The 22,793-nt window shown below is 37.1% G+C and overlaps 1 protein-coding gene and 1 non-coding gene across 2 annotated transcripts; both read left to right on the top strand.

Annotated features, from left to right (window-relative positions):
- Window positions 1-831: 831 nt before the first annotated feature.
- LOC18429071 (T-complex protein 1 subunit zeta 1) lies at window positions 832-22,574 on the top strand. The gene is made up of 15 exons (XM_011623172.3): window positions 832-1,130; window positions 1,214-1,277; window positions 2,514-2,649; window positions 3,358-3,509; window positions 3,623-3,670; window positions 6,797-6,889; window positions 8,774-8,880; window positions 15,708-15,822; window positions 15,933-16,019; window positions 16,636-16,840; window positions 17,038-17,132; window positions 21,464-21,532; window positions 21,704-21,811; window positions 21,939-22,057; window positions 22,171-22,574. The coding sequence occupies exons 1-15, from the start codon at window positions 997-999 to the stop codon at window positions 22,244-22,246; spliced, it is 1,608 nt and encodes a 535-aa protein (XP_011621474.1). The 5' UTR covers window positions 832-996; the 3' UTR covers window positions 22,247-22,574.
- On the top strand, window positions 4,804-4,896 carry LOC148782557 (small nucleolar RNA Z43). Its single transcript, XR_016055192.1, has one exon. It is a non-coding gene; the product is annotated as a small nucleolar RNA Z43 (small nucleolar RNA).
- Window positions 22,575-22,793: the final 219 nt, after the last annotated feature.

The raw sequence follows: 22,793 nt of genomic DNA on the forward strand, positions 1-22,793 counted from the left end.
AAGATGTCGGCACCGCACCCTTCCACCTTAATCACCTAGCCTTAAGCCTATTCCTAACACAGGTCTTGTGTGTGAGAGAGAGGTGTATGACATACACCATAGGATGGTCCTTTATTTCTTATATGGATGAAGGTTTACAACATTACCTTAAAACCCGAGTCGACCGGGAGGTTTGGCCCTCCATATCACCGTTGTGGATTAGCACAATCGGTTGATTTGGATTTGGTATAATCGGCAATCCAACAAAACAAAAAAAAGAGAAAAGTTTTATAGAACGATGTTTCTTATATTTTTGTGGTGATTTAAATTTTTAAATAATCATCATCATCATAGGATTTTTTCAATTAATTTGGGTAGGCTACATGAATTTGGTCCGCCGTTCTGTTATATTAAATGCTATACTCTTTGAGACCATAAGTCATTATATTTTTTAAATAATAAAAAATTAAATAAAAAATATAGACTTTGATAAATTAGTAAAATTCTAACATTCTCTTTGATCTAGATCGACGATTTTCAATTTAGATTAACAATTGTTAAATTCCTGTATGAATGTCGCCTTTCACCGCCGTTAATTCACACTGTCCATCATCTCATCAAGAACAACCTACGGTGAATGCCATGATGTGTACCATATTGCATACACTAGTGGTGCATGTTTCATGAGTAATAACTCTTAAGAATCTAATACTGGAACGGCTACAATAACACGTTCAAGATGAAGAATTACAGCCGTCAATTCTTAAAAAACGGACGGTTGATATTTCTTGGGAGGGTTATTTCTGGAGATTTCAAATTCGTGCATAATGCAGGCCCGGCAAAGTTTCCGTTTTCTGTTTTGCGTTTTTTGGTCACAGTGGCGAACGCTACTCTTAGAGAGAGAGCGCGAAGGAGAGAGACGAAAATCTGGTTTAGAGAGAGAGGTGTGGTTAGAGAGAGAAAGACCCTGTTTAAAGGGAGAAACAAGAAAACAGTGTTCTATGTAAGTAATCGAAGATGTCTCTCAGAGTGCTAAACCCTAATGCTGAGGTCCTCAACAAATCTGCTGCTCTCCATATGAACATCAACGCTGCAAAGGGTTTACAGGATGTTCTCAAAACCAACCTTGGCCCTAAGGGCACCATTAAGATGTATGTATCGTCGTCATCATGCTACGTCCCCATGATCATCGTCATTTTCATCACCAATACTATTGTTCTGGTTTCTGTTTCAGGCTTGTTGGAGGAGCTGGAGATATCAAGCTCACGAAAGATGGAAACACACTCTTGAAGGAAATGGTCAGTTCAGTTTAAAAAAGAAATGAAATTTGCATTGATTTTAGGGTTTAGTTTTATTGGCTCTACTTTTCTATGCAAATGCATAGATTTGGTTTGTTGTCTTGTTGGTAATCATTCAAGGGAACTGTCTTCTGTCATTTTTCTAGGGTTTCTGTTACATGTCACAGAGATCTCTGCTATTTGATTGCAAATTTGTCAAATGAGGCATTCTCAAAGTAATATTTCGAGTTGGTTGTGATCTAGATAACATGTAATGAACTATATAATATGTCTCTCTGAAATTGTTGCATAATTCCGAAACTTGAGTAGGTTTAGGTGAAGTTTAAAGTTTACGTTTATGATGTTTATGGATACTCTTTGCTAATTTATATCTCTGGAGTTTGATTTGACAAACCGTTTTCTTTGATTATCAAATCCAGGAAAATGCTCTACTCAACAAAGACAAATACCTGAATCGAAAACTTTACAAGATGGTTTTATCTATTGGCTGCCCATTCTCTTCTTGTCTGATTCTGTATCATATACTTTGGGAGAATCAATATATTCTTGCCTTTTTGTTCCCTTTTCTGTGAATTTTTTGATCATGATATTCATCGGAGAGGCCTGGAAGTGCTGCTTCTTTAATTGACATACTATTTCTGTGATTTGTGGGCCCAACTACGATGCATTGATTGACTTATGATTTTGACTTGTCTGAGAGTTTCGTTGTTTTGATTCTATCAAATAAATATGAGGATCCAAGAGTGATTCTCTACTCTAACTGCTTTTTGGGGGATTAGTTATTGAAAGAAAATTGCTTATTGGGGAAGGCAGAACAGAAGCTGAGTAAAAGACCATTTATTGACATGACAAGGGCCGTTCCATGTTAGCAATCAACTGTTATTGGACATAATATGTTGGCTTTGTAGTAATCAACGGTTATTTGTGAGGGCTTGTAGTTCATTCTTTAAGTGTTAACACATCTTTGCATTTGCCATCTCTGCTCTAATTTTTGACATCCTCACTTACCAAGGGGAGACTTCCTGTGTGTGATTGATGTTAAGCTCTTCTTTTCTGTTTCTTGATCAGTCATTGACATTATGATCTGTTGATATAGATGTTGATGCTATTGTAAATCAGCTGTTATGTCTTCTTTTGTAAATCATTGAAATGCTATTCAAGCTTGGGAATGGTAGTACTTGGGCTTTGTTATTTGGCTTTTATTAGTTTTATTATTGTTTTTTGTTTCTTTTGCAGCAAATGCAGAATCCTACAGCAATAATGATTGCAAGAACAGCTGTTGCACAAGATGATGTAAGTGGGGATGGTACAACATCAACTGTGCTCTTTATTGGTGAGCTCATGAAGCAATCAGAACGCTATATTGACGAAGGTTAGTTATTTTCATCAATTTCTGTGTTGCATCACGCTGTAGCACATGTTGGTTGACATGCTCTTCTTTTTCCCTCACCTATCCCATGTTCTTGGGTGAATAATATGGTATGCATTTCTTTGCTTCGATTGACACTCGATAGTAGTGTATTAAGTTATAGCTATATATATGTGGGGACTTTCTCATGTGACATGTATTTATGCATGGGTATCTGGGAAAGTACCTTGTGTGTATATTATAGACACTTGAGTTTTTCTATTTGGGGCATAGGTGTACTCGGATGCTTGTGTGCACAAAAAGACATGTGCATGCATCAATTAAATAATGTCTTAGAAGTTTCCACTCATTTAAGGGGATCCATGATACCATATCTTACTTAATGAATACGTTATCAATTTTTTTCTTTGTCTTACCATAGTGTGTCAAACTGGGGAATCATAAAGCAAAAGCATCATATCTCCTCGTATTTCCTCATTTCTGAGTAAAAAGGAGTGTGAAGAACCAATAGAAGTAATGTGCATAAGTTCTTCTTTTTGGTGTAACTTGTTACTCACTCATTTGGAGAGCTAATGCATTGGTGTAGCTTCTTTTGTTATTAATTAGTGTCTTGTTAGTTCTTGTTGTTGTTGTTGTTGTTGTTGTTGTTATTATTATTATTTGGATAGGTATTTCTGTTCTAGTTTTCACTTTTTCATTCTATTTTCTTAGGCATGCATCCGCGTGTTTTGGTGGATGGTTTTGAAATTGCCAAGCGAGCCACACTAGAGTATCTTGAAAAGTTCCAAACCCCTGTTGTGATGGGCGATGAACCTGATAAAGAGATTCTTAAGATGGTTGCAAGGACAACACTCAGGACAAAGGTAGTTGGATTTATTCAGCCATTTTATTTATATGATCCCACTTGCAATATGGGCAGCATAAATATTCTTTGCTGACATCCTTGTATTGGTTTTCTTCATTCTCACTCCTACAGCTATATGAAGCTCTGGCTGATCAGCTGACTGACATAGTCGTCAATGCAGTGAGTGGCTATTAAAGTTATTTGAAATACTGCTGTGTCATTCTCTTTGTGATGGTGCAAAATAGTTTACTAGCAACTGAAGCATTCTTTCAGTTGGAAAATTCTATCTTGTAGAGTCTTGAAGTGTCATCTAGTGTGCTCCCCCATCCATCTCTACAATCACAAAAAGAAAGGAGAAAGGAAAACATGGTTTGAATAGAGCCTTTTACTTTTCTATGGGTGTCCTTTCATATAATCACTGTATTTGCTTTATGGATGTTGCAATTTTGTGTGGCTGATTGCCTCAAAAGTAAAAATTTGTGTGGCTTCTTGTTTCCTTTGGGTTTTCAAATTTAGTGGATTTGTTTTTGCCCTTTTTAATCTGACATGTACATGTGTGCTACAGCGCAAAAAAAATGTCTGCTTGTTGTTACCTGTATTTATCTACCTATTGTGCATGATTTAAGTGATCATACATAGACAGAATTTTTAAGCGGAATAGCAGAATTTTTAACAACTGAGAGGCTTACATAGAGAAACTGGACAATCAGCTGGTAGCGATTATTTTGAACTTCCACATACTGGGAACAAATCCTATGTCTCAAGCCTGAGAACAAGAGTCGGACGTGCCACTGGTTACATCCGGGGCAAGGAGTCATCGAGCTAAATTTCAATGGAGGCTCCCTTGGCAACCCTTAGCAAGCAGCTATTGGGGGTATTATCCAAGATAGTGCTCTCTTATTTGGGTCCTATTGGAGTTGCGACTCAGCCACTGCTGAAGTGAGTCCCTCTAGGGGTCCTCAGAAAGTTTGACAACAGTTGGGGTTCCACCCTTGTATTGGAAGGGGATTGCCAAAATGTTATTTCATGGGCATCTTATCCGGATTTCGTGCCATGACTGCTTCTGTTCTTTGAACAATATGTGGAAATCAAGATTAGTTTTAAATGACTTTCAAGCACATATAGAGGGAAGCGAACAGGAAAGCTGATGGGTTGGTAAAACAGGGTGCCTGGCACACCTAGTTCCCTGTCCAAATGCTCAACATGTTTATTATCATGCTAATGATGTCCTTGTGGCATGATGTTTTTTGCCCCTCCTCAACCCATGTCTCCTCTATCTTTTCACATCCCTTCGGTGTCCTTGTCTCTCACATCAACCACCCGTTTTTCCCATTAAATCTTGTTTGTTGTAATGGTGATCGGCCTTGCTGACCATTCTGATATATCACCACCCATATTCTGAGTTCCTCTTGTTCTCTCACTTTCTCTTCACCTAATTTTTTCTCACTCACTTAGCAAAAATAATCCTGATGTACAGCCTATATAGAACAGCAAGCCCTTGAGCACAATTTACAGACACGAAAGTACTGTTTTTGTAAGCATAAATTGCATATATTACAATGAACTCACCTTTTGTAAGAAGAAGTAATAATACATGAACTGATGTATAGAACTTTGAAAGAGATCTCTTTATGTATGATGCAGCTTTAGGAGCCAGGTTTGAAAACTCAGCCGAGTGAACTTGGACTTGGCATAGTTACATGGCCTTGGGTGGTAGCTAGGGGGAGTTCCCATGTACCTTCTGGGGTACATGGAAAGTTGGAAACCTTTTAGAACTAGGGTGGGTAATATATGTTCTTGTCTACTGATAAAGGAAAGCAAAAAGGGGGCCGGATTTTGGCCTCCATTTTTCATCTCTCTCTCTCTCTCTCTAAAAGGGAGGCATAAATGCGCCCACCTATTTTCATCTCTCTCTCACCCCTCTCTCTCTCTCTCTTTCTAAGGGGGGTGGAAATGTGCCCTCCTATTTCATCTCTCTCTCTCTCTCTACATCTTTCTATCTAAAAGGATGGAAATCTGCCCCCAATTTTCATTTTTCTTCTCTCTTTAAGGGGGCAGAATCCCTCCCCCCCTTTTTCATCGCTTTCTCTCAGAAAAGGGGCAGAAATCCACCCCCAGTGTTCATTTCTCTCGTTCTTTATGTACCAGAGTGTCTCCCTCTCTTTTCCCAAATGTCCTCTCACTCTCTTTCCCCAAGTCTATTTCCCCTTTTTCTGATCTTTTATTGAATTTTTCTGATTTTTATTTTTATTTTTATTTTTTGCTTTTTTTGAGGCATTTTAAGGACTGTACCCTACTCGGATGAGACAACTTGGATATGCTTGGGTTACGTGGCTTGGGCAGGGGCTGAGTCCTGAGCCCAAGCTGAGCATTTAAACCTTGCCAGAAACACATGTATCTACATCACAGTGAGATGTGCAGTGATGGCAAAGTGTTGATGAATAAGGACTAATTTAATTTGCACACACATGCAAAAAGATAGGGATTCGGGGGAAGGGAGCGGACAACATGAACAAAAAGTAAATTATGCCATCTGAAAGTTGTGTTAGTGAGAGGTTAAAACATTGAAATTGATATTTTGGATGGTGAATCCCAACAAAACTGAAAAGAGTTCGATGACAACGGTTGAGAAGAGGTAAAATAATTAAAGAAACACATCAAAGTGAAAATTTAGTCATGGGAGTTTTTGGGTGCTATAAGTTTTTTGGGAAAGTTTACTTAATATTGTGGCAGACTCAAAGTTAGATTTCGTAAAAAATTGTTGAAGCAGTCAGCTAAATTTATGGAAGGTTTCAGATTGTTATTTTTAATTGATTGAAAAATTTTATATGAGAAGAATTAAAATTTTTGTTTAGTTTTCGTGATAATTTACTGTCAAGTTGCATTGTTGTGATTGTGCATTGGAAGAAGATATTAAATGTTCTTTTTTGGCCATGATTAAAATCTTGTTTTCCGCATGATGTTGCATATTATATTGTCACTGTTATAATGAATTTTCTATGGATGTAGTTATATCTCTTCACCTCAGGCATTTAATTATTATTTGTAGTTTTAGGTCTCTGGTCTCTTGCTCTATCACTCCATCTCATATTCTAGTGCCTTTGATCCCAATGTACTTCTGCAATGGAGTATCAATGTTGCTATAACATTATGTTCCTTGCAAAGTTGCTGAATTTTTAATTCTAGGAAGTTTGACTCCATTCTTTATACATGTATTGTATCATATGGTTTATAGTGTGCTACAACTCCTTTCTATTAACTTAGGTCTTAGTTTCATCCTTTAACTATTATTTTGGATCTCAATAGGTGCTTTGTATTCGCAAGCCCGATGAACCCATTGATTTGTTCATGGTTGAGATTATGCATATGCGCCACAAATTTGATGTAGACACACGCCTGGTATGTTACTTTTAATTTGCTGTCAATTGTTGGTGCTCATGTCTCAAGCTTTAGATGCTCTACATTTACATTATTAGTCAACAGGTGATGGCGGCATTCTTTTTCATGCTTTGATATTCGAAAATGCTGTGATTTGTTTGAGCATGCTCAAGAGTTGTTCAATCTTTGGAAATGACTTCCTTTATTTTGGCATTTAGAGGGTTTGGAAGGGTGACGAGTGATCACTTGTTTCCCACGTGAGTAGTGTTGTACAACTGTTGATCTTGGTGATCTGAAATGAAGTAAGGGTAAGGGAGACCTACACATTTATTCTTCACCCAAGAAGGATTAGTTGATTTTCTGCAACATTTTATTGGAGAAAAGCGATTACCAATTGGACTTCCACTATTTTAAGAGTCATTCCATTAAACCTTCGAGTAGTTGATTGTGGCAGTCAGTAATCATGTTTACAATTGTTTTATGAAGAAAAGGAACTCAATTATTGGTTGTTTAGTTTCTGGTGAAATGGCTAAAAACCGGTGTTCAAAAGCATAAACTTGATTAAGGACTCAGTCCCTGCCAAAACTGATTTGACTCATCGAGTCAAATAGTTAACCCGAAAAAACTTGATGGATTTTCCAATTGTTCTCTTGAAGCAAATAAAGCTGTCTATAATGGAAATAGAACCCAGCTTGTCTCCTAAGACGTTAACAATGCTGCCACATTCAAGAAAATCATGTATCAAATGCATGTAGAAAATTACAATTCAAGAAACTCATGTGTCAAATACCTGTAGAAAATTACATGCAAGGAAAACTTAGCTCATACCGAGTTTTTCATTCATAGAATTCTCACTGGACGAGCAGAATTAACTTAGGGAAGTTTTCCGACACAAGACGAGTTTTTGTTCTCTACTGGAAACTTGCTCTCTCATGTAGCACTTAGGAAGTGTGGAGTGTAAAGGAGATCGGATGTGTGTAAACTTGGATTTTTTTTTCTTATTCTAATTTTCATGTGAAGAAACCTTATGAAGCCCCATGAAAATTTACTGAAGTATATTTAGTATCAGGGAGTTGGGTTTTGGTTGCTTAGATTTTTAGGGAAGTGCATGCATGTTGTCTAGTGTTGTGGATATGTTTGGTGCTTATAGCAGAATTAGAAGCATGGAATTTGAAAGCAGTAGCCGGTATGCAAGACGGAATCATTTACCTATACTTGCGACAATTGTGCATAAAACTTTGGGCTTGAACTGAAAGGTATCTTGTGGTATGCCACAGCTTCAGCCTTGGAGATCCGTGATACAACCCCTTTCGTAGTTTCTGCACTGCTGCTAGTCATAATCGCCTTAGATCCATATTTTGGTCCCCACTCAAATGTGGCCTCCTTGCCATTCTACCCTCACTGTTGATCAAATTCACTGGGCATGAATATATCTGTTGTGCAGAAGCTTCTTGAGAATCTCTCAATTTGGGAATGTAAATTTTGTTTAAACTAATGTGTTGCTTGATGGGTTTTGGGGTATTGCTTGCTTATGTAAAAAAGATCCATCCTGGTGCTTACAGTTTAGATTGTCCATTTCTGTCAAATATTGATAATTGTTTTCTTCTCTAAATAATTTTAGTTCTCCCTTTGCATCCATGAGGCTTAGGATTCTATTCCACACCATCATTTGCTATTGACTAAGGTTTAATATTTATCATGATTCATTCCATTAATTGCCCAATGAGGATTTGATTTATTTGAAGTAACCTTTGTTTTCGCTATGTTACTCATTTTTGTGATTTTTGTGAAATCGTTGAATTTTTGGCCTTCGCTATTATGGATAGACTTTTTACCTTTATATGAAATTTGTTTGAATTCACTAGACTTACTCTTTCCACTTTTTGGCCATTGTTATTTTCCTAGGTGGAAGGTCTCGTCCTTGATCACGGATCCAGACATCCAGATATGAAGAGACGTGCTGAGAATTGCCATATTTTGACTTGTAATGTCTCATTGGAGTATGAGAAGAGGTCAGTATAGACTTGATAGTGTGTACAAGTTTTTGGTAGAAGTGCATGCATTGTTTTTTTTTCCTCTGGAAATGTAGAGCATGTATAAGTGTTTAGAAGGATGGTTTGGGCATGCCATGCTTGCGTTAAATTAAATTTGTCCTCTTTTGGTACGATTATCTGAAATCATTTTCAATTTATAAACTCCATCTAGAATAGAAATTGTAGTTTTTATTCTCATAAATTATCTTGTCCATCAATGACCAGTTGGAAAACAATGTTTCTTGAATGGAGCTTGTTACATATATTCAATGCTGAATTTCTGTTTAGCGCAGTAAACTACAGACAATGGAATCGTCATCATCAGCAGAGTTTTTTCCCAACTATTTGGGGTCGGCTACACGAATTCTGAAGATTTTGGATTCATGGAAAGATTTGGCAAAGTTGTACGTTTGCTGCCTAAGTAACACAACCCACATCCTTCATCAGGCTTGGGACAAGTTAAGGGAAAGTTTAAGGTCGTCACCCTTCTTAGACCAAGAAATATACATAAGTAAAAGTCCACGAAAAGAAAACACTAGGACCTTGGAGGGTGCCCCAAGCTGGCAGCGTCAACTCTGAATAACGCATCCCCCTATGTGTTAGCTTCCCACCAAATATGATGGAATCCAACGTGAAGATGCTTACACAGGTAAAAGATGTGGTAAAAAATGGGGTCTAATCTCCATGGACTCATAGTTAATCTTTTGACTCCCTGGATGATGTTTGTGTTATCACCTTCCACTAGCAGAGATTCTCCGTAACCTGAGACCTTCCATAAGTGCATTGGCTTTGGCCTTGGTAGAATCACCTAAGCCAAGGTAACCAGAGAAAGAAAAAGAGTTTGGCCATTGATGTTGGAATAAAATTGTGAAACCACCCAGGCCGTGGTTTTTGAGGGAGTTATCAAAGTTCAGTTTAATGGACCTCTTGATTGGTGGAGCCATTAGGAAGAGCAAGAGGTCTAGGAGTTCTCAAGCTAATGATACTTTCCTAGTGAGAGAAAAAGTCTGTCTTAGACAGTAGAGATGTTTTAGGGGCTTAAAATTGGCAGCCCAAAAATGGTAAGATTGCAAGCTTTCTCAAGTAAATTCACTGTGAATTTCCCTATGAAGTTCCTCGAATTATGTTCACCGCATAATGTTCATAATATCGCCATTAGCAAAGGTCTCCAAAGGAAAATGACAGCCTTCTGAATGAATGATGGGAAAGTTGGTTAATTGAAGTAGGGATTACCTAGGTTTGGTTGCAGAGCACAAGTTTCGTTGGTGATTCTTTAAAGTACAAAACAGTACAGTTTGGTGAAGCCAAATGAAATAACTCATATGGAGCACATGAATATGACCATGTAGTAATGTATAATAGGACAATTTCTCAAACACTTTTGTCCAATACTCCAGCAAATGATACTCAAATGGCCACAAAATACTCACTGGTTCTCTTGAAAGAGTGCCTAAAATCTCATAAAAAATTAGGTGCCCAAAGCTTTAAAGAAGCTGATGTCTAATAGAATGGTCCAAGGACTTTATGCACACTATATAGCATATATGCATAGTATAAGAGGGTAACCAAAAACTCAAGAGAATAAGATGAAGATGTTGCTGTAACGGATGAATTACAACCTGTGAACTATAAGGTAAAGGCTCAAAATAGGAAGGAAATGGTAGGGATGATTACCTTAGATCATGAGGACTAGACACTTTAGAGCTTAACATGCACCACCATGTTCATGAGTCTTCACCAAGGGAAAGCGGAAGAAGCTTAATGGATGAAAAGAAAGAATGCAATAGGAGGGGCATGGAGGTTACAAGGTTACTTTCTTCTCTCTCTTTCTAAGATGGTTCACAAGTGTATTGAGAATGAGGGTGAGCAAGGGTTTATATAGTGTTGTGGCAGTGAAATATTGGTTAGTGACTGAATCTAGGCCCTTGATGCTATTCATTTATGGCACATGTGAGGGATGTGATCCTAACCACGCATCCATGCCTAGCCATCAAGATCAAATAAATGTGTTTTGCACACCATTAGCACTTCATAGAACTCTAGATTAAGCCATTTTACTAAATTGTCCTTGTTCCATAAAAAGTTTCCTCATATGTCATTTACTCATTCCATAATTGTTCATAGGACTTTGTGAAAATATAAAACAGCACAAGGATAGGAGCGCCCTTTTGATAATTTAGAAAAGATACTCCAACTAGGATAATATGTCATAGACATGCCAATCACAATTTGCCATTTTATAGAATTCACATGGGGTTAGCCAATAGAATCAAGCCACCTACAAAGGCAGATCAAAGAACAACTTCCATTTTAATACTTAGGGTTTAGATCATAATTTGATAGCTAGTCTCAACTTAGGCACATCTGTTCCATCCCACGTGTGGCAAAACTCCCTGGGATAACTAAAACATCACATGTTATAAAACATACTTTTATTACAAACCTTATAACTTAATGAACCAAACACCTAGTACCAAATGATGGTTGCATGTCTTATTTGGTGACTGAGGGGGAGAATTCCCTTGGCTTGATGTCTTGTCCTGTCATAAGTTTTGATATTGAGTTCCGATGGTTCTAGAGCTTTTGGCTTTATGCATACCCTCTCCATAAGGTCATTGGCCTTAGAATTGATAACCTTATCTGTGGATGCTATTCTAGTAGCATGTAGCACCATTAGACCTAATAAGGGAAACAAAGGCATTGCTATGAAACAACTTTGACATGAAGGACAAAGGAGAAGTTTCATGTGTTGGGAATCCAAATAATACATGATAAACCAGCCCGTACTATTCAATTATCCTAATCCACATATTGTAAAAAGATTGTTGAGAGATTCGAGATGAGTGAGTGCAAGCCCATTGATACACCCGTTGAGAAAAGAATAAATTAAGTATCAATACGAGCCTAAGAGAGGACTATGAGAGAAGTGAGTTGGAAAGAGTACACCATATAGGAGTGTCGTGGGGTTCACTACTGTATGTGACGATGGGTACAAGGCCCGACCTAGCTTTTGCTCATAGCTTAATAGAGCGTTTTCAAAGTGACCCCAAAATTGAACATTGGAAAATTGTTAACAAAATCATGAGATACTTGAAAGGAGCCATTTATTATGCCTTGACCTATGAGATTGTGAGTGAGTTAAGTGTCTTGGGTTACTTGTATTCCGACTACCATGGAGATCTGGATGACTTCAACATTAGGTTATGTTTCATATATGGGGGGGGTGCCATATCTTGGTGCACCAAGAAGCAAGACATTGTGGCTTTCTTTACTATAGGAGCCGAGTACGTGAAGTTATGATCCGCATCCAAGGGAGACATGGATAAATAAATTTCTCAATCATCTTCATCACATCCAGCACAATGGCATATGAGCCTAGGTTGGCTTATATTCTTATTGAGGCTATGCATATGGATTCCTTAACTAAAGGCTTGGCTACTAATTTATTAATGAAACTTGTACATGGTATGAGATTGAAGAGGTTGACATTGCTTGAGTATTTACTCTCTTGGAACATAGCGTGCGTATTTACTCTCTTGCATGATATGAGTATGTTATGAGTATATCGATATCGAGTATGTGAGTATGCTTGAGTTTGTGTGAGTATGCATGAGGATAAGAGAGTCTTTTAGTGCACAAGGCCTCAAAAGGTCAAGTGGGAGAATGTTGGATTTATGGCCTTTAAGGCCTTAAAGTTAAGATTCTCACTGAGTGGGAGTGAGCGATTTTGAGTGCTTAGTGCACTAAGGCACAAAATCATATTCCCCAAGTGCATGAGGCAATGAGTGACATCGATGAGAGAAAGATACTTGTAGAGGTGTGAGGGTCACCTCTGAGTCAGGGCTATATCTAGAGTATGCCTCATAGTTGTTGTGTTGGCTAGGGTTAAGAGATAAAAAAGAAAATATAGAACCCAATTATCTTTAGAGTAATAGGCCTGTATAAGATGGTCATGACTCAAGGGACATGAGTCCGTACCGTTACACAAGAGCACCCTATGACGTGCACTCACAGTTGAACGGGAAGCCACTCTTTTAATGTATGATCCTACGAAGAAGAGTTAGTACACATGTGCCTTGAGAGGAACCCTGTATGTGAGCACTCCGATGTTCCTATGGGTGCACTTGTTATCCATCGAGAATCGGGAGTTGGAATGCTTGAATGGAATGACTTCGGCAAAGCCAGATTATGTGTCCCTGCCATAGATTGTGGAGCGTAGGCTTGTTGGGTCATTTCGAGATAAGTGGACCACCATTCCAGACTAGCCTAGTGGAGTACTCCAATACCTGGATTTCAGCCTAGAGATCTCATTTACCAATTGTCCGATTTTATCATGATGAGAAAATGAGTATTTTCGATAGAGAATCATTTAGAAAATTATTGAGATTTTTTGGGGCCTAAAAATGATATTTTATAAATTTTTTGTGGCAAATTCCAAAGGACAACAAATGAGGGTGTCCACGTGGCACCCCGCAAACCCACGTTACTGCTGATGTCAGCAGGACATTAAAACAAGGGGGTTTGTCCTTGGTTGGAATTGGTGAATTGTTCATTTAATTGATATGGATTTTAATAATTTTGTTTTATAACATGTGTTCTTTTATTTATTCCATGGAGTTTTGTCATACATGAGGGATGGAAACATGTGTCCAGAGTTGATGCTAGCCATGAAATTATAATCTAAACCCTAAGTATTGAGTGAAAATTGTCCTTTGATCCACTTTTATTGGTGGCTTGATTCTATTTGCTAAGCCCATGTGAATTCCATGAAATGGCACATTGTGATTGGCTTATCTATTGGATATTATCCTAGTTAGTATTTTTTTCAAAATTGTCATAAGAGCATGCCCCTAGCCTTGTGGTGTTTTAACATTTTCATGGAGTCTTATGAACTATTATATAATGAGTAAATAACATATGATGAAACTTTTATGTGACAAGGACAATTTGGTAAACGACTTGATCTAGCGTTTTGTGGAGTGATAATGGTGCGCAAATCTCATTATTTGATCTTGATAGCGAGGCATGGATGTGTGGCTAGGATCATAGACCTCCCATGTGTTATTGACGAATGGCATTAAGGGCATAGATTCATTCACTCACAAATATTTCACCGCTACAACTCTATATAAACCCTTGCTCACACCCATTTCCAGCACATGTGAGCTTAGAAAGAGTGAGAAGCGAGAGAGTAACCTCCATGCCCTCTGATTGAGTTCATTCCGTTCTTCCATTAAGTTTCTTCTTCTTTCCTTTGGTGAAGCTTCATGATTGCATGCTAAGCACTAAGGTGTCTAGTCCTATTTTATCCAAAAAAAAAAAAAAAAGTGTCTAGTCCTCATGATCTAAGGTAATCATCCCTACCTTTTCCTTTCTATTTTGAGCCGTTCCCTGATAGTTTACTTGCTGTAGTTCATCTAGTACAACATTTCATCTTATTCCCTTGAGTTTTAGTTATTTTTCAGTACCTTTTTATACTATGAATGTATGCACGAGAGAGAGAGAGAGAGAGAGAGAGAGAGAGAGAGAGAGAGAGAGAGAGAGACTTATGGAGAGATAAAAGGGGATCAATATGGTATAAATAAAGATCAAGTGGGAAAACTTGGAATTAGAAGGTATACTTGTCGAAATAATACGTGGAGTCCTCTTCATGCTTAATATATTATAGATTAGTCTACTTCATTCAGTTTTAGGTTGATTAGAAATACTAGTGCCACATCTTGAGTTTGCCCCTGATGTTTTGCGGTATTTCATGTAGTTCAATGGCATTTGCTAGTTACATTTTGGAGACTTGACTAACCCAAGTCTCCGAATCTATTTGATGGTTTGTCTCTTGCCTTGGCTATCTATGATTCAAAATTAAAGTTTTTGATATTTTGTATTTTCTTCATTTTATATTGTTTGTTTTATATATTATATCATGTATGGTTTTTTTTTTTTATATAAAATCTTTTGTTATAATCTAGTTTACCATTCTCTAAAATATTGTTATTGTGGTAGTAACATAGTAATATAGTAAAATGATCCAGTACAAATTTAAAAAATTTATCTTATTTTTAATTTTCATTTTGTTTTTATTTTTTTTCTTATTTGTGCTAGTCTTTCGTGTGGTTTGACTCATTAGTACTAGATTGGTCTTTTCTGTTCCAATTTAATGGCTATTCTTATTTCAATCACATAGATGTCTTTATGCAATACATTTTATTGATGTGCATGTTAGGAGTACAAGAGGTGAGTTGCAATTATTAACTATGGAAGGGGTTTCCCGATATTTGAACTTCACTGATTACTTGTATTCTGGTTAGAAGATCCGAATTGCACTAGAATTGCCATTATTGATGGGTCTTACAAGTTAGCAATGCCATTTGTAACATGCTCAGAATGCGGAACACTAGCCTTATCCCGTGAGTATTGATTTCTACATGTGAATCGTTCGTTGTTCTCCACTCATCCCTAGCAAGCAGCCTTCTTGTTAGCTTGCTCGTCCAAGTACCTCTAAATCTCATACTGTTTTGCTCACTTAATTAGATAAGTGGGCTGTTGGCGCTTGGGTTGCTGTTCACCCAGAAAAGTGCTCCACAATTTCTGGACATTTTTCTCATGGAAATCATGAGTTCTGGCTTCACTTAATTTACTACACTCGTCCTCGAATTTCGAGAATTTTCTTTTGTTCGCTTTTTATGATCTAGACATAGTTGGTCTTTTTTTGAGGGCACAAGTTGTGCCTTGTTTATATTTCCTTAGATCCATGTTTATGCTCTGACAGCATTTCTTGTCTTTCATTTGAATGCCGTGTCATGTACCAGTGAAATAAATGCTGGTTTTTTCTACTCAAATGCGGAACAAAGAGAAAAGATGGTTGCAGCTGAGAGGCGTCAAGTTGATGAGAGAGTTAGCAAAATCATTGAGCTGAAAAATAAGGTTACTTTGAAATTATTTCTGTCCATTCTTTTAGCTCTTGCGTTTTACAAGGCAAATTCCTTAATTTTTCATAGGTACCGTAATCATTACTTGATTTTGGTCTACTGCAGGTTTGTGCTAGGACTGATGATAACTTTGTTGTGATCAATCAAAAGGGTATAGATCCTCCATCTCTGGATCTTCTCGCGAAGGCTGGAGTAAGTCCATTTGTTTTTCTTCAACCCTCCATCATATCTATTCTTTCTGTTTCTCAATTTATGGATAAATAATGTCAATCTTGGTAAAATAGGTTACAAAACGAAAAGCTTTGCTGGTGAAACTCGTGATTTTCTCAAAGGCATTCATTACGATAATTAGTGTAGGCAAATATATACTCAAGTATGTTTATGACATATTGCTGTTTCTATCGAGTACGTGTTTTACAAGAAAGATTAATTGCTTTCATGTGTTATTTAAGGCATCTGAGAAAGGTTTATTTGTTTTTATAATTACAAGGTAAATGGGAAAACATTGATGCGTTCAAATTTACATATTATTATTCTGTCATTAGTTTTGGAAATCCCTTATTATCTACTGCCTTATAGATGGTTGTTTTCATTAGACTGTTTGTCTTCTACCTTATAGGCAAGTTATAGACGTTCTAATGTTGATAAACAAAAGAATTGAATGTATCCTATGTTTTTGGGGGAAAAAGATGGACCCTCAAATTACTTGTTGAACTTTCCCGTAACAACTATTGCCTGTCTGCTTCAACTGAAGATCAATTCTCATTTTTATATGGGGCCAACTGCCGAGTTTCTGTTTTTTTTATAGATTATTGCTCTAAGGAGAGCAAAAAGGAGAAATATGGAACGCCTTGTTTTGGCATGTGGGGGAGAGGCAGTCAATTCTGTTGATGACTTGTCTCCAGAATGCCTTGGATGGGCTGGCCTTGTTTATGAGCATGTCCTTGGTGAGGAGAAATACACGTTTGTAGAGAATGTGAGGAATCCCTCCTCATGTACCATCTTAATCAAAGGTATGACTATCTTCCCCCCAAATGTTTTTGAAAAGTGACTATCTTTTTATGCAGGAGACCAGGCTTTTATTCCTTTGATGTTGAACTGTGTCTCCACATCTTAGCCAGTCAATTATTCCAGGAATCATCCTCCAAACTGATGTTCCTTGTAAAGCTTTATACTGCATGACTGAAAATGTGAATTATGATGTTTTCAGGGCCAAATGATCACACTATTGCTCAGATCAAGGATGCTGTCCGTGATGGTCTGCGATCTGTCAAAAATACAATTGAAGACGAAGCGATAATTTTGGTGAGCATCGCAACCTCAATGCACTGAATATGATATATTCTAAAAGCAAATAGAATTTGCTGTCTTCTTTGTGTTTGATTATCAAAACTAGGAGTGATAGCTCCTAGTTTGGGTTGAAGATCTCTAACATCACATGCAAAAGAAGGGTATTATTTCATGCTACATATTTGTAAAGGAAATCCTTCTTCATCATAGGAAATCAACCATATGTTAATTTCAATCCAGATTGTGATCCCCTAATGTAGTTGGGGAGATTGTTCAAAGGGAAAAGCCCTATCACTTATTTTCTTTTGTCTTTTATGTTAGCATGTTTTTAACTTTCAGCTTTTTGCACTAGACTCTCTTATTATTTATGTTTTGATAATCCAATATTTAGTAACCTCCAGTATTTTACGATAGGTAGCAGGAACGATGACTACTCCACTGTCTGTAGTTTATAATATTAGAAAAAGAATTCATAAAAAAATTGAGAATGGGCTCTAGGCGGAGTTGGTACCGGTGGCGGGTGTCATGACGTGACATTTAGAGCTCCATTCTCATTAGTTCTCATGAGTTAACATTAAAAAAAAAAAAAAATTGTAAAAATTGTAAAATGCCGTGGGGATGTAATTTTTTAAGCGTTTTCCTTTGTGTTTTTTTTTTCTGTGCTTTTCTTGAATTCTACTGTATAAGAACTGTAGCCATACGAGAAATAGAAGCGAAAATTAATGGTGACAATTCTAAATTGTTCCAATCTGTGAAAAGCAAAATAAAATGGAAAAAAAGAAAGTACTAGCTTTTATGATATCCATGAGAAATAGCTTGAGGTGCTCTTTTAAGTGTGATCCAAATACAGATGCACGTCGCTTATTATAACAGTAAATTTAAGTGAGCAAAGGCTATATGTTAGAACTTATCTTGTTATAAATTTTATTGAAAATGTGGTTTACATACTGCTGAATTCTACTGGCTTTGAAGTAAGTCCTTTGAAGTATCAATTATTAGAGAATATTTTTAATTTATAACCTCTTTTAAGCAATAAAAATCATGTCCAAGGAGAATACAAGTTATTAAGTGAAAGTTACAGTTCTCTGTTTAGGGTTATGGGATAGTCTTCTGGCAAAGTTCTATGGAATAAAATTTGAGAATTTTGACCTTTTTCCTTGGGAGTTGATCTTGGGGTTCGCGGTTTCCCCTGGAAGCTAGGTGCCCAGGAGAATGGATGCCCTGGAAATGGAGCCCTGGATGTTGGGAACGCTTGTTGGTAACTTTATTAGATTCCCTGGCGATTTCAATTTACCTTGTTTGGTTAAACCTTTGAAATTGGGTAACCATGGATATGAAAATTAGCCTGTTTTAAAGTTTGTTACATAGTTTGTTGATTAGAGGTTGATATTTGTCCATTTAATGAAAGTTTTTGTGTCATAACCTATCCATAGCATTAGTAACACAATGGACAGTTCCGAGGAAAAATTCTTCATTCAATTAATCAATAACCTGCTTTTTAACATGTGAACACACACCCTCTCTCCCTCGCATTTGTTGATTTTCTCGAGTCTCCTGTATAACTCATATTTGCTTCTTTTAGAGGGAGTCAAAGACATAATTCCAATCTCACAAAAGGAAATGGCATCAACCCAGGCTATTATTTGTGTAATGGGGTCTCGGTAGCAAGTAGTGTTTTGTTATTCATTAGACTTATTCTTAAGAGTATCAGATCCAAGAATGGGTTGATTACCTATCATATACTTTATATGGATCTCACTTTATATATAAATATAATTGAAAATGAGATGCAAAGAAGGGAAAACCCTTACAGATAGAGGTGAAAACGCATTGCTTATTGATGAATTAAGAAAACTTGAGGTTCAACATTCCTACAAGAGAGACTTCTTAATTTTTTTGACAGTTGAAATCTATTTTACTTCTTTTTGTCATCTAGAAGACATTAGTGTGCCTTTTCAAGGTTTAGTGTTCGATATATAGGAAAGTGACCATTGATCCTTCTCTCCCTCCTCCGTGATAGTTTATTATCTTCAAGTTGTTAATTCGAAGCATCCTAAGGCATTTGTGCCCCAAAACTTATAATCACAAACACTAATTTTGGGTCAATTAAAAAAAAAAAATTCTTTACAAACAAAGAAATGATTTCCATTGTCAATCCCCACATAGATTAGTATCAAGGTTTCAAAAAGTGCTAGGCGGGTCTTAGATGGCTTGGGGGTTCAGACTGCCGAATGCCTAGGCGAATGGTCTAGGCGGCCCAGTAGGAAAAAAAAAGACTCTATAGTCTCTAACAGTATAAGTATAACTGTATATTGTATAAATTATAAGAGTTAGGGATTAAAGGCACACATCAATATTCAAAAGTATACTACACAACACGTAGGAGCACAATTGAGTATAACCATAAGTCCATATATCCAATTATAAATTATCCAGTCTGATTGATAGTAAGTGTGGTCCACATTCCACAGATAGACATAGTTAAAAGTAAAAAATGTAATCTAATATCAATAGGTGATGTTTTGATCAATTTCTTATAATTTTGAGAAATCCTTCGATCCTAAAGAAATCACCATAAATTAGTTTTTTGAGGGTTTTTCTGTCTAAATTGGGTTTTAGGTTTCAAATAAACCTAAAACCCACAAATTTAGCCCTTTAGTATAAAAAAAGGAAGACAAAAACTGCCCCTATCGAATGGGTTTTTTTCCTCTAGGTGGGGCACAGGCCCTTGGCGGCTGCCCTGAGCTGGGCGCTAGGCGCCGTGCCTAGGCGGGTCCCTAAGTGCCTAGGTGGCCACCTAAGGATTTCCGCCTTTTTCCAGCGCCTGTGCCTGGGTGATACTCCTAGGCTCTCTAGACCGCCGAAGCGGCTGCCCAAGCGCTGGGCAGTCCGTTTTTTAATCACTAATTAACATAGGTGATTACTGCTAATCCCCATATGGTAAGCCTAGGTATAAGCATTCATCAAAGTGGGTGCTGGTTTATTTGGGTCTCAAAATTATGTGCAGTGTTATTCCCTTCCAAAATCATCCATTTAAATGCTTGAGAGCTAGAAGGAGATGGAGCCAAAAGATGCAGCCAAATGAAGTTTAGGCCGAACAACTAGGGGGCCTCCAAGGATAACTGTTGAGTCTTGAAACCCCAACATCTTGGGTCTCAGAGGACAATAACGGGCATGATGGAAGTATACTAATCTCCAATGTTGAAACTATGCGTCCTTAGGGGAAATGAGGAGCTAGACAATGTCATGCTTTGGTTAAGATTTTTGCATTCATTGTCAAAGCATTTCATACACAAAAGCCTTATACTTCACGAATTAAAAACGTAGAAGAACAAGAACAACGCGTAAATAGCATTGATGAACCAAAAAATGCGACTGATTATATGATCAGTATATCGAAAATTTTCAATATAATCAAAATTTTCAGTGTGTATAATCACACCATTATACTAAAAATTTTCAGCTTATTGAAAGTTCTGTATACAATTTGTATAGAATTCTTTAGTATAATCACTATGAATAGTTCCAGTATAATCACTATAAGTAATTTCATTATAATTTTGAGAGATCTAATATTCTCAAATTGATGATCTCGACATCAAGATGCATGGACATGAGAAAAAAATGGATTTCAAGTTTTGGAAATATTGTATTTTATAACGCTTTTTTGGACTGTCAATTTTCATGATTTTCAAGTTTTCATAGATTTGTCTAGCTCCACTTTTTTTGAAGCTTTATACTTTATAAATAAAGATCAAAATATATTTTAAGGATGTCACAAAGATTTATAGTATTGAAACCACATTTCTGGACACTATTTGAAGGTAGGCTTTAAGTTGATTGTTTAGAGCCTAGGCTCTAAACAAACGGCACCCCTAAAAAAAATGCAGCATAACCTACTGAAAATAATTTTCCAGTATAATCTATTGAAAATCACAAAAAAGGCAAAATCCTAACTTTCAAAACAAAATGGAAACCCTAATTTTCATTATGATCTATTGTTAAAAATAATAATAATAATTTTCAGTGTAACATATGAAAAATTATAAAAATGAAAGTCTTAATCTACTTAGAGAAATGGTGAGACCTGATAGAGAGAGAAATTGGCCTCAGAGGCCAGAGAGAGAGAGAGCTTGTAAAGCTAGTCATTGTTTTACCTGTCAGCGCTTATAAATTTGATATTTTCCTTAATGATTATAGTTCTTTATTGGCTTTATGAGACTTCAAATTTGATATTCACATTAATTCGGAAGTGATTGTATTTCCTTTTTGTTAATTACTATAAAATGAATGTGAATGGTGCTGAGACATGTTTCACTATACACTGGTGGATGATCCTTTGGCAGGGGGCAGGTGCTTTTGAAGTTGCAGCGAGGCAGCATCTAGTGAACAATATAAAGAAGACTGTCCAAGGGGTATTTTCTGGCTCTTCACAACTACTTTTGAATTTGGATCCAAACCTCCTAAAACTTGTTAACTAATGTCTTCTCAGGCCATGATCTTGGCATTTGACGTATTACCCACTGGCCTAGAATGTTGTTTTAGGTGAGAAATATGTTTCTGATCTTTTTCAATTCTTGGTACAGCGAGCACAGCTTGGGGTTAAGGCCTTTGCGGATGCGCTTCTTGTTGTACCCAAGACACTAGCAGAAAACTCAGGTCTCGACATACAAGACGCTCTCATTGGCCTTCAGGTCCATTCAAACATTGATGCCATCTCTCTCTCATTGTTTGGTGTGGTCTGGGGAATGATTTGGGGGTGTGGGGTGCATCACATTTTGGTTTTGTTTCTTCTATTTATTGTGTTTTGGTTTTATCTAGGCTGAGCATGATAAGGGTGACATTGTGGGGTTGAACCATCACACTGGGGAACCAATTGACCCCCAAATGGAGGGTATTTTTGACAACTACTCTGTGAAGCGGCAGATCATAAACTCTGGGTATGATAATGTTTTTTGTTTTTTCTTAAGTATGAAAGTCAATAACTTCTTTTTTGGGATCCCGTTTATGTTCTTTTTCATCTGGACAAACTAGCCTTTTTTATTTGATGCAGGCCTGTGATTGCTTCCCAATTGCTTCTTGTGGATGAAGTTATTCGTGCTGGCCGCAACATGCGGAAGCCAACTTAGTCCCCGAGCTTGAAGAAAGTAAATTTTTGTAACCATGTCATGATTTTGTTTGGATTTCTCTTGAGTTTAAGATAACTAACTTGGAAGAGTGGGGAGATTGTTGGGGTTTGCCTTGAGTGTGTGCGCGGTTCTTGTTTAGTGGGTGGGAAAAGCTCCATCTTCTTGGATCCTCTTCCATGATTAGAGTTTTGTGGGTGATTTAGAATGGGTAGGTCTGAAATTTTTGTACTATATTGTTCTCTTTTTAAAACGGCAGAGACCAAATGCTTGTAAAATTTGTGGGCACTTTTTCCATATTTAGAAAATGAATGCTGCATACTTGAGTCTCTCTCCCGCACAGAGGGTAATCCAGGGTGGTTGCAAGTGTCTTCTCTTGTTTAAAGAATGTTGCTTCTTGTTGAAAGTAATAAATGGAACATGGATGAGAAATCTTGTGTTCTAAATATTACATATGAACGGCATTTTGGTATGTGTGAACCTGATCTCGTCCGGGTCGTGCAGCATTTGTTTTAGTTTGGCTTAGTGTTCGGATTTGATTGTTTACTTC

This window comes from Amborella trichopoda, chromosome 4 (assembly GCF_054954075.1).
Source record: "Amborella trichopoda isolate Santa Cruz 75 chromosome 4, AtrichopodaSantaCruz75HAP2 v2.0, whole genome shotgun sequence".
Taxonomy (NCBI): Eukaryota; Viridiplantae; Streptophyta; class Magnoliopsida; order Amborellales; family Amborellaceae; genus Amborella; species Amborella trichopoda.

What these genes read in the sequence shown, in the direction of transcription:
- LOC18429071 (XM_011623172.3), top strand. Translation starts at nt 997, where the DNA reads ATGTCTCTCAGAGTGCTAAACCCTAATGCTGAGGTCCTCAACAAATCT. An exon ending in ACGCTCTCATTGGCCTTCAG is followed by an intron (nt 21,812 to 21,938) that starts GTCCATTCAAAC and finishes GGTTTTATCTAG; the next exon opens with GCTGAGCATGATAAGGGTGA. An exon ending in CGGCAGATCATAAACTCTGG is followed by an intron (nt 22,058 to 22,170) that starts GTATGATAATGT and finishes TATTTGATGCAG; the next exon opens with GCCTGTGATTGCTTCCCAAT.